The following is a 12,602-nucleotide window of genomic DNA, read 5'->3' on the forward strand; positions in this document are numbered from 1 at the left end:
GTCCGAAAATCTTGGTGTAGATTTTTTACAAACGAGCCTACTTGTGCTTGATTAGTTACACAAGTTAAGAAAGACGAAGAAAAGGCCCAATTTGAGGAATTTTCGTCTTAGACAATTTCCAACAGAAATGATTAATGGTACGAAATGTTTTTACGAACGGATGGAAGCCGCTGGGAGCCGTTGATGAGATTTTACCTCTTGTAAACTGAATTTTCCAAACCAGCATGATTGGATGTTAACGATTTCCAAAATTTCCCGAGTTTTAAGTACCCAATAGTAAAATTGCCTCTCGATTCATAATATTGGATCACATTCTGATTCTGTTGAAATTATGGTTCAAGCTGAAAGCTGGATACGCATCATATAGGTCGTTCTTCAATGATACCAATTAAGGTAAATGTATATAATCCAAACCAAATCATATCTATGCTTTTGCTATTTCAAACCTTTTTATCTCAAACATGTACATGATTGACAAATAAAACCAATATATATCCCAGGAACACATGAAATACCCTTCTCACCTTTTCCTTACACTGCATGGAAAACAAATTTTTAAAAAGGAAAGAAGGGGAGAAAGAAACAGAAGTACAAATCTATGGAGAATTTAATCATCATGCTTCCAAGGTTCTCCACTGCAACTCTATCTGGAGGCGACCATTCTTGGAGTCTATAAGATGGTACTTCTCATTGATTCTTTTGTTGGCAACAACATCCCCAAGATTGATGTCGATATAACCCAATGGTTCCTAATGCCGTAAGGAGCAGAAGATAATAAAACTCAAGTCAGATCAAGTAACATGAAAGGGAAAAAAAACGTTGAGCTTAATTTCACGGCAAAGCACTGTTGTTTCAAAAGAACATATTAGTGCAAACAAGGAATCATCAAGTGTTAAATCAAAGTTGCAATGGGCGAGCTTATAATTTCTCATTTTAGCAATAAAAGGCAAAAATGCAAGAAACACTTTGAAACAAAGATGCTCCGTAGAGTATATAAAAGCAGCATGAGTGTATAGTTTACCGCACAACATAACAAAGATCCTACTAACTATCTTCTGAAAATTCAATATAATGTTCCTCTGAACTAATGAAGTCAATTTCACATGCACTAGATTCTAGAAACATGAATACAATCATCCCTCAACATACATTTAGGCTAAATTATATAAAACTCCCTTGAAGTTTGAGACATGCGATTTACTTTCTTTGATTCAAATTAAAACAATCAACTTCCCAATAATAAGGTTCCATCAAAATAGACAGCAGTGAGCATGACATTACCCAAAGCTAAAGGCACTTGTGTAATTCAGCCTACATTTTTATATTTGGATTTGGAATCATTAAAAGTTTGTGCAGATTCCACACGTGTTTTAACTTTTTTCAACAATTTGAGGCTTTCTAGTCTAACTCACTCTTGCATAAGGCTCGGGCTTAGTTTCTACAGTATGCCATCATACTAATGATAATGCATCACATAATTCAGAACTCTAGAGTTGCTATGATTATGTACCTTTTGGTGGAGCAGGTTTCTTGATGAAGTACTGACAACCTCCACATGCAATCTATCATTGGTGGGAGGCTCCTCCACCATAAATTGGAACTCATCTTCCCATCTTGGATCTCTGTTCTTTTTAATGCGCTGTGATTATAACCATAGGCATCATCAGCATTCCATACAAAAATCAGTATTCCATACAAAAAAACCAATATCAGCCTGAATTTAATGTATACATGTATCACTCCAATCTTTTTATCTTTGACATTTGCATCTGCATCCCATTATCTTCTTGCTCTTTTCTATTTTTTGTTAGATTAATAAAAAGAATTATGAATTTGCTACTCGAGTAAAGACAAGAAAAAATAACTAGACCATATGCTGGGTAGAATGGTTAGACTACAATATGTTTGATTAAATTCTCCAACAGTATACCACATTCTATAAGAGATTTGCCAAACTGGAACCTGTACCCCCACCCCTCCTAAGTAGCATCTATTAGCAACAACCTATGGGGATTTAGTTGAATGGAAATAATTTCAGAAACCCATTAAGGAGTATTAAAACCCAAGCTTGTAAAGAGGGGTTTTCCCTATCTTCCAGGGGAAAGGTTAGGGAGCCTAATATTTTATTTATTCCAGATAATCCAGAAGAAACAAAAAGTAAAATGCAAGTATTTCTTGGGATTCTGTACCTTAGTTTTTTTCTCCTCCCCTCTGAAAATAAGACGTACATGTGGATTAGTGTGATACTTTCCTTCAACGTCTTGAGCTTCATGGACTATAACTACAAGCAAACCTCCACCAGCTGGAGTACCTTCAGGAGCTTTCGGTACTGTCTGTGTCTCCTCAAACCCCTTGCCCAAATCCTCCTCCTTGAAGGGTTTATAAGTCAATTCCACAACAATCTGCCCTCGTGACTTCTCATTTTGGACATCATTAGGATCCATATTTTTTAGGAGGTCAAGAGAAAAACGTTTAGTCTCTTCAGGGGAAACTTCTTTTAAAGGGATCACATTCATACCCATCTTGTCATGCTTCCCAACCTAAGCACAGATACAAAAAAACAACATTCAGTTATGATATCATAAGAAGAAACTAGAAAAAACACTTACAGTTCAACAGATTTACCTGCTCCCAGTCATAAACATTAATCTCTAAAACCTGGGAGTCTGGATCTTTAACAACCATATTGAATTCTTCATTCCATTCAGGATTTAAGTTCTTGTGCTTCACAGTAGTCTTTTTCGATGGCAATTTATCCTCAGTAAGCTTTAGCTTCACATAAGGGTCAGATGCACCAAGAAGATCTTTCTTCTTTAACTTAATTGCTTGCAGAACCTTTACATGTAAAATACCAACAGGCCTCTTCAAGGCTCTAAGATTCCCAATAACATTCACAAGAAAAAACAGAAAAGAGTTAAGGTAATATACCATTATATTTTGACAAACATTTATAGAAATGAAGTAACATACTTTGACATATCTAACACTTGAACTTCCAAGGTTTTGGGCCATAGATACATGTTTGCAACCTGATCTTTAATAAGCTCCTGAAAATAAGCGATGAATACTTCAATAAACCAAAACCAAAACAAGCGTAGTACAATAACAATAACATGGATATGTTACAAAAGCATAAACCGCGAGTGCACACCATAAACCAAAGAATACATTACATATGTGCTATACATAAAAGGACCACCAGTTTTCTGTGTACACTTTAATCTGTAATAATAAAACTTAAATAAAACAAGGTAGCATAATCAAGAAAATGGAAGGCATTTAAGATGGCCAAAACAAACTTTCAATTTCATAGATGTGACCAATCAAATGATATTTCTATAACTAATTCTACAAGAGAAGAAAATGCCAAAACAAAAAGCTGGCTTGAATCTAAAAAGGTAACAGCACCCAACTGAATCTGACACCACTGGACCACTTTAACCAAGAAGACCTAATTATACCCTCAATGAACTGTAAAATAACACCTTACAAGCCCACAAACAGTTCAAATTCAGACCCCTACACTACATATTTCGTCATGTTCACATCACACAGGTTCTTATTTCCTTTAGCAATCAAATTTCTATCTGACATGTGCAAACACAACACCAGCTTGATGCAAGAAATTGTTCCATGATAATTTTCCCACCATTATGCCAGCAAAGATGTTTTGTGCATACACAAATCAATGGTCTGTACTGAGAATATCACACATTTCAAAATAAAATCTACTTGAGCAAACAATTGTTCATTTCTAGCATGGTGAGATTGTCTACTATGCAGCCGGTGTCAACTCTGGCTTAAAGAATGGAAGAAGAATGTAAGCAAGTTCAGACTTCAAATATTAACCATGTAGATAGGAAAGGGGGGGGGGGGGGGGGGGGAGCAGACAAACAGATAAAGAAGATACCATCTTATACCTGAACAATCCTATAGACCCCCGGAATAGACATAAGATCAGCCCCTATGAGCTTTAGCCCAAAGTCAACATGTGGCTGCAAAATAATGTACACCAAAAACAGAAAGAAGATAATAACCGGATATAAAATAATCACAAGTTGATATCAATTTGGGGCAGGAAGAAAACAATACCAAAGTTTCCAAACATTCAAAATAAAATCAAATAATTTAATTATGTATAAGCAGGAAGAAAAAATGTTAGAATTTCAACATCATCAAGGATATCATAAAATGGCAATAATAACTCCAGATATCATCATAAGCATCAACAAAAATATACCTACAATCGCAAATCATTTGCATATGGAAGAAACCCACCCAAAAAGAAAAGAACTACAATCACAATTATATTTGAAGTTACTAAACTACTAATAAGGGAGGAAAGCAAGTTATTTGAACATGATCCCTTGTCGACAAAAGCTGAAAGCTTGATAAATGATCATCACTATAATAGCCCTAGAATCTCTCAAAAATATTTTGAAGGTCACCTTTCAGTTTTAAAATGTGTAAATATCAGTGACTATGATGAATTTTTTTAATTCTAAACAAGTCAAGTGCAAAGGTTATTTATTTCATTTAGGTTACGTCAGAAAAGGGAGTTGTGATTGTGATTGCCAGAAGTTAGTGATTCTTAATACATGTCTAGTATTCCTAAAAGTAAAAACAATTACATTCTTAAAACATTCAAGACTTTATGGGGACAAATAGCAATGAAATGTACATGTAACAAAAGAAGACAGAAATATATCCTGAATTTAAGCATTTTCAATAGGAAGACCATGCATTGAACTTGCACATAAGTAGGTCAGAATGAAAGATCTATCCCAGCTCCTCTTTCCCAATAAGAATAGAATATCCAATCATCCAGTACGGGGTTTCTATCAACATTACTTCCAACTAGAAAACACTCCATGATAACACTATCAAATACTCTACTTGTGTCTTTCATTACATGTTCAAGTGAGCATGCAAAGTAGGTGGGGGGAAGTAATACACCCAACAATCACCAACCTTTTCCATGAGAGAGACGTATATGTTCGCAAAGCAAGGAAAGCTAGGAACCAAAGGCTTCAAAGTAATACGAGGCAAAAGGAAAACTTGCAAATCCACAACCTGAAAAGAAATAAGAGCTCTCAGTGGGAAGGGAAAAAAAGTTATCAATCCCCTCTCTACCAACACGCACCAAAACACAATAAAGTTACCTGCACAGTTGCTTTCAACCCAAATGCCTTAACAGAAACAGTGACATTAGGATTTGCAGCCCATTTTACAGAAGGCTCCATAATTAACTCCTTCTCATCAGTCACATAAACTTTCATTCCTATAAATGTGCATTTAACAAAAGAAGTATTAGGAATATTCATGACAAAAACAGAGGATCTTATGGGGAAATGCATTATAATAGAAAATATTGATTTAAGACCAACAAGCCATATAAGAAGATTTTGTGTGTAAATGCTGGTTACTCTTTCTGTAACTCTGCTTCATATCCCAAAAAGGCTAATATCTTTGGTATCACCGGCAATGTCTAAAAATAGCAAATATTCATGGACCCTAGATTCACTGAGTCACATTTCACACAGTCAAGGGAGCAGTCATGATCTAATGGCTATTTTTTTCTTTTTCTAATATTATATTAACTTTACAGAGTAAAAAAATAAAATTAAAGGTTAAGATTCAAAATTCTGTCTTTCTGACTGCAGAAAATCCACATCAAATATTTATCCCCTTGTAAGCAATAGAAGAGAATAGAAACTCGGTGAAAACAGCTAACACTGTTCACAAGACATTGTCGGACAATTACAAGGTTCTTATCCGGATCTACTTACTAACCTTGAAATGTTGGAGGCAGTGACCCCAGTGTGAGTGTTTCAAACTCAACGGAATCAATTTTGTATTTAGGAATCTGCTCAGCAATTATAGGTTTTGCAATGTTCTTCGCAGTCTTGCATATTGCCTAAATAAATTAAAAATATCTCCATAGTCAAACAAGCTTAGAAACAAGGAGAATCAAAAGCCTAGTATAGTAGATGTTAATCTCGAAGAGTTAAAGCATATATTAAAACTACAAACCTTGTCAAGATACGGCCACATATATTCTACAAACTTGTTCAGCCAGTCAAGCTTGACAAAAAAAAAAAAAAAATTAAACAAATTATTCAGTAGTCAAATCCTACTAAAGTAAAAAAAAAAAAAAAAAAGCAAGTACAAATTGGGTAATAGTAGGTTACCCGATCAAAATCGGGATTTTTTATCCAAAGAGGAATCTCGGGAAACATTCGTTGCAGAGTCTCTTGCTCTTGCTCCGCCAATGGCTTGATTTCAGGATCCTGTCCAAGCCACAGTTATTAAATTCAAACACAAAGACAACAATGCTTAAAGAATCATATGCAGCAGCATATAGCTGCTACACACAAACATACGTACCTCAACATTGGTGGGTTGGAAGTAGATGAAGAGAAAGTAGCCAGCCACGAGACCAATCGAAATCCCAACCCCAAATCCCAAAAACCCCAAAATGGTACCAAAGAAACCCATTTCAACTCGATTCTTTTTCTTTCAGCTAAACTCTGTTCCAGATCGCGATTTCTCTCCACTACTACTACACCATTATTCCTCTACTCGGTTTATCGCAATAGATCAATTATTTTAAAGTAAGGAAAAAAAATCGTTAGAGATTTTGTCCTTATAGCTGAGGTGGGGGCAGGTTATTGAAACGGTTGAAGACCAAAGACGAAGCAATTGAACGGCGAGAGACGGAAACAGAAAGCAAAGCATCCCTAAAATGAATTAATATAAATAAATATACACGTGGCGTGCATGGAAAGCTGTCGGCATGGGTTTCAGCCAGATCACCTGATGGTGACCGTGATTGCCAATGCCTCTACGCGGATACTGGACACCTGGCTAGTTTCCATGTAAAATAAGACAAGCAAGTAGTTACCTTTCACACCAAAGACAGAAAATATTAAGACATAAGAAACATTTTAATCTACAAATAAAAATAAAAATTATCGGGAATAAAAATAATATTTATGTTGGTAGCTATTGCAACTATGATTCAACACTTTGACCGGTTGAGTGTTGACTCTCTAGTAATAGTAAGTAGTTGGTGAAAGAAAGGTCAGATGGGCCATGCATGGGTCCAGTAATCAAGTTGTTAATCCATAGCTTTGATATTAAACAATGAGCGTTTATTCAAAACATGGCAGTGATTGCAACTCATTATGATAGTTTTCAAGCTCCCAACCCCCTCCCACCCCTCAATTCAATCCCTTACGCTTTTAGTTAGAAATTAGAAGAAGAAAAATTGACTGGAAATAAAATACAATAGAATATTTGGCTTTTTGGTTTCAATAAAAATGAAAGGAGAAATTTTAATATTATAAAAATTAATACATAATCGATTCAGTATGTGTTTGGATTGTATTCAAAACTATGGTGGAGGATGATGAAGTAGATCAAACTTAATTTTAATCAAAAAATTGCATATATTAGTTATCTTTATAAAATTAATTATGATCAAAAAATCATGGTGGAGTTGAAATAAGTAGGAATAATTTATAATTCTATCAAAATCAACAATAATTGATTTTTGTCCAATTTACTCTCAATCATATGTTTATTGTTTATTGATTTTAAAAGAATAATTAAAAGTCTCGATATATTTATTTACTTTTGAATGCATTTTGTCTAATTTATTTTTACACTCATCCTTAATAGTGTGATAGATCATATTAAAAATATAATAAAAATATTAAAAAATATATTGTTTATCCTCTTTGACCAAAGATTTACCCTCACACTGGTACGCTTAATATTATTTATACTTTGATGCTTATGTTAAGTTAGTACTTTTATTATTTATTTTATCCAATTTTAATTTTAATGTTTTATAAGAAATGTGGTTATATTTCAAAAGTTAGCATATTATATACATACTGTTATACTGTTTCAACTTTACGTAATTGATTTTGAATGTTGTAAAATTAATTTTACATAATTAATTATTATTATAACTGATTATGAAGTAACACGATTTTTGCTTGAATAACAGATATTAGAAAAGTAATTTTTTAATAGAATATTGTTTAAAAGCTTTCAATCAAAATTGATTTTGAAGGTATAATAATCAAAATAAATTTTAATATCTATATACATATTTTATTATAATTAATTTTAATTATATATGATTACTATCAAATAGGCATAACTAAAATTAAGTCGGCATGTGTATAATATGCTACCTTTTGAAATAAAACCACATCCCATATAAAACATTAAAATTAGATAAATTCTATTTTAATATGATTTGTCACACACTATTAATGGTATGAGTGTACCCGTAAATTAGATAAAAATGCATTCAAAATTAAATAAATATAACAATACTTTTAATTATATTTTTTATTTTGACATATTTAATTATATTTTTAAATCAATAAATAAATAATAAACATATGCACATGAGTGGATGTGAGGGTAAATTAGCCCAAATAAAAGTCAAATTGATTTTTGTAGAAGCATGAGTTACTCTTACCTTTTTCAATTCTATCATAACTTTTTTCATCAAAAGTGATTCTACCATGATTGCTATCACTATAATGTATCATAATTTTAGATATTATTCAAATACACACTAAATGTTTCGGACCATAATAAATAAATATATATATAAATAAATCGTGCACTATTAATACAATGTGTGACTTTTTTACCGGCCAAAAGTCCATGTTATATTATAGATTTTGGATCAAGGACACAAAAGTAAAGAACATATTACTCACCCAAAATCACAAAATCCATGTTATAGCATAAGGTACAAAAGTAAAGCTCGCCCAAAATTACCTGTTATAGCATAGACACAATTGTGGGATCTACTAATTTTCAAATTAATTCCATCATAAATCATTGCTATCAAATGTCCCATGTTAATTCAATCTATTTTAAAATAAATTTCTTTTAATTAGATTGAATGAAACAAAACCAATCAAAGTTGGATAAAAAATGAAGTCAAAAAAACTAATTTAAAAGAACTTTATTTTAATTTTATTCTGTTTTTTTCATTAAGTTGTTGATGCAATAACTTTTACTAACTATAGAATTTTGTATAAAAATTCTAACCAATCACCTTTAAATGAAAGTTTTTCTTTCAATCCCATTTTTTGCATCTATATGTCTTAAACATATATTTATTTTTAAAAAAATATAAGTTTAGCTATACTCAAACCAATAACTTTTTGTTCCAATTTAATATTTTAGATGGATAGAAATTCATATATGAGATATGTTATTACTATTATATAATTATATTGCTATAACTTTTTCATTTATCCTATATGACATATGGTATAACTTTTTTGTATTAATTTGAAATTTTGTTGAGTTTAAATTTTTTTAGATTAGTTCATTATTTATTATATAATACAATTTTTTTAAGTCAATATAGAATATAATATTAAAATATATTTTTTTGTCTTAATCTCTCATTAAGAAAATGAAAGTCTGACTAATCCATAATTTAGTCAAAAAATTAGTAAAAATTTATCAAAAATTATTTTCACTAAGATTAAATTAGAATAATATCTAAATAATTTAATATTAACCACATGTGTCCAATCAATTGGTTATAAAATATACATTTAAATAGTATTTCTTCAACAACTATTTTAATTTTGATTACATTATAGACCATTAAACATTATCTCTGAATATATATATATAAGCTATCTAATTATCTATGACTAAACTCATTTTTATACAAACACAACATGAAAAATTATTATCTTTAGTGATCATAGTCACGAACTTTGTACAAACAGTAACACACTAACATCTCATACATGCTTAAAGAGTATTTTTAGCTTTCACCGATTGACACGTTATTTCATTATATATTTCAATGGTTCAAGTGCAAATCCATAAGTTATTGTCTTCATAAGGATAGATTTCCAACTAATAATTAGTGTTATTGTGTCAGCAATATAACTTTCATAAACATGGATTCTAGAATAATTAAAAAATTAATTAGTAACATATTGTATAATATTGTTTGTTTTTAGAAGATGCTTTTAAAAGTATTCTTTAATATTAGTCTTTTTAAAAATAATTCTATTATGTGGATAATATATATCTTACTAAATACTTAGTGGTATATAAATATGTAGTGATATTTAGTAAGATATATATCATTCCATTCAACTTATTTTGAATTAATTCAAATTTAATCTCATTTTTACTTTTCTTTTTAAAGAAAAAAAATTCAATTTTATGTGTTGATAATCTCATAAAAGACTTTTTAATATGAGTCAATTTATTTAAACTAAAAAAAACGATTTAAAAAATACTTTAAAAAAATAGTTTAGAAAAACAAAAAAAAATATTCCATAAAAAAAATAAAGAAGTCCTATATCACATTTGTTATTAAAAATCACAATTGATTTCATTCAAGTTTGCTGACACACTTTAAGAGAATATGAGTATTTTTACAAAAAAAAATGATATTAATTTTTTAAAATAATTTTATAAAACAAAATTCAAAATTAAATTTTTAAAGAGTAGGAGTGAGTAGAAAAATATGAAAAAGGTATGACTTATACTTTTGTTGGACTTTACATAAAGTCTTAAGAGTTAGATTGTTTTTATATATATTTTATATTGGTGTCTTAAGTAACAAATAACAAATACATCAAACAAAAAATAGAAATCAGCAAGTACCAAGTTTTATCATACATGAATATTTTTTTTAAAAAAATTATACAGATATTTAAATATAAAGAAATAGATATTGGATTAATAATGAACAATTTAAATTATAATATAAGATTATTTTTAATTATAAAAAGATGACACATTGAAAGAAATATATGATTAAGAAGTTATAACAAACAAGTAATAATATTTAAAATTACTAAGCGACAAGTTTTCATAAATTAGATGACAATGTTTTAAATACACATTTAAGAAAGTTAAAAATTGAGTTTGATAGTTTCCCCTTATTCTCGTGAATGGATATGTCTGTGTATATAAACTATGGGAGAAGTTTCTTGAGTGAAACACAAACGGCCAACAAAAGTCGAGGGTTTAATGATAATAACGACCATGGTAGAGCCCGACCCACCACTTTGAGTTGTATTTGTAAACATGCGCTTCACACGTGATGTGCCACGCACCTCAAATATGAACACGTCCTTTAGTTCCACACACAGACTAGGGCCAAGGAGTGTGGTGGGTCCAACAAAAAAATAATTGAGTTTGATTATGTTTCAACCCTGTACATCTGGGACCGTAAAAAATGTCATCATACTCAATTTGTTGTTCAAGATAAAGTCAATGGCGCGCAAGAAGAATTATGTCATGACGAAATGACAATGGTAGAGAACTTTGACATCAAAGGGGGAAAACCTTTTGATTGTAAACTTTTGGAACACCCTTGCTCACAATGATGAATTGAGAATTTTGGTGTTTTGGAGGCAATATAACACACCCATGCACGCACATGCACTATATCGCACACACATATTTATTTGTACACAATTATTTAATATAGAATAAATTCAATTTTTGGTCTCCCTACTATTGTTTTAAAATTATTATGAATATATTAAAATATAGTTTAATATTTATGTATATATTGATTTTAGTTTAATATTTTTAATACATATTTATTAATGGTGTAAAATTTAATATAGCAAAAACACAATTCGCACATTTATTTTGTTATCACATGCATTTTATTGGGTTAAAATTTATACATTATAACAATTTCTCTAATAACAAATTTTCATTAATCGATGTGTCCCTTTTTGCTTGGTGGGAAAAAACGGGTTTGACAAAGATAAATGAGATACAAAACTTTGAATACCCGCATTTGTCAGCAAAGAGTTTAACAGACACTAAATTGTCATTTTTCGATGCCTTGTAGAAGTACTCTATGTTGTTATACCTGAATCGCACTTCCATTCTATGCAATAGCTTCAGATCTATTCACATTCTCAACCCTATAGCTTCAACCTTAAATCTATATACTATGTTTTTTGGTCCCTGAACTTTTTTAGATTTCCACTCGGTCTTAATTCCTAAACTTTTACTCCATTAATCTTTTAGTCATTACCGTAAAAAACACATCATTAAATGATAGCGTGATGGTAATCTTATAGCTGATTTATTTTCTGACGGTTAAAAACCTATATAAATTGTTTTGCTAAAATGAAGAAACACGATTTTTGGCGGCTAAAAGAAGTCAGAAAATACTTTTCCCTTTCATGATTTTCCCCCTTTCTCCATCAATCATTGCAAGTCGAGTTCAAAATCAAATTTAGATCCAAGATCAAAATTAGCTTAGGTAAAATCAAATCAAAAGAACAAAATAAATAAATAAAAACAGAAAACAAATTACACAAATCTTAGCCCAACTGGTAATTCTTTGATGGCAAAATGAGGAATGGAAGGGTGTAGCACATGAAGGACAGAGGAAATTGGTATAAACACATGCGAGAAATGGCATCATGATGCATAGAAAAGCATTGTCATATACTCATGATTATTTTTGTGAATCATATTAAGTGTCTTTTGCAAAAAAAAAAAAAAAACTCATCTTCATGCACACCACCTATCACAACTTCAATTAAAAAAAAGTATCA

General features: G+C 30.8%; 1 protein-coding gene across 1 annotated transcript; it reads right to left on the reverse strand.

The window, feature by feature from the left end:
- Nucleotides 1–404: 404 nt before the first annotated feature.
- Nucleotides 405–6,731, reverse strand: LOC100803978 (synaptotagmin-2). Its single transcript, XM_003537760.5, has 12 exons — nt 6,388–6,731; nt 6,192–6,290; nt 6,034–6,084; nt 5,794–5,917; nt 5,163–5,281; nt 4,972–5,073; nt 3,921–3,995; nt 2,971–3,047; nt 2,626–2,872; nt 2,190–2,540; nt 1,511–1,639; nt 405–749 (listed from the first exon to the last, which is right to left on the reverse strand). Exons 1-12 carry the CDS (start codon nt 6,496–6,498, stop codon nt 615–617), a joined length of 1,620 nt encoding a protein of 539 aa, XP_003537808.1. The 5' UTR covers nt 6,499–6,731; the 3' UTR covers nt 405–614.
- Between the last annotated feature and the right edge of the window lie 5,871 nt (nt 6,732–12,602).

Source organism: Glycine max, chromosome 11, assembly GCF_000004515.6.
Source record: "Glycine max cultivar Williams 82 chromosome 11, Glycine_max_v4.0, whole genome shotgun sequence".
NCBI lineage: Eukaryota > Viridiplantae > Streptophyta > Magnoliopsida > Fabales > Fabaceae > Glycine > Glycine max.

What these genes read in the sequence shown, in the direction of transcription:
- LOC100803978 (XM_003537760.5), bottom strand. Translation starts at nt 6,498, where the DNA reads ATGGGTTTCTTTGGTACCATTTTGGGGTTTTTGGGATTTGGGGTTGGG. An exon ending in ATGTTTATGACTGGGAGCAG is followed by an intron (nt 2,541 to 2,625) that starts GTAAATCTGTTG and finishes ATCTGTGCTTAG; the next exon opens with GTTGGGAAGCATGACAAGAT. An exon ending in GAAACCTGCTCCACCAAAAG is followed by an intron (nt 750 to 1,510) that starts GTACATAATCAT and finishes TTACGGCATTAG; the next exon opens with GAACCATTGGGTTATATCGA.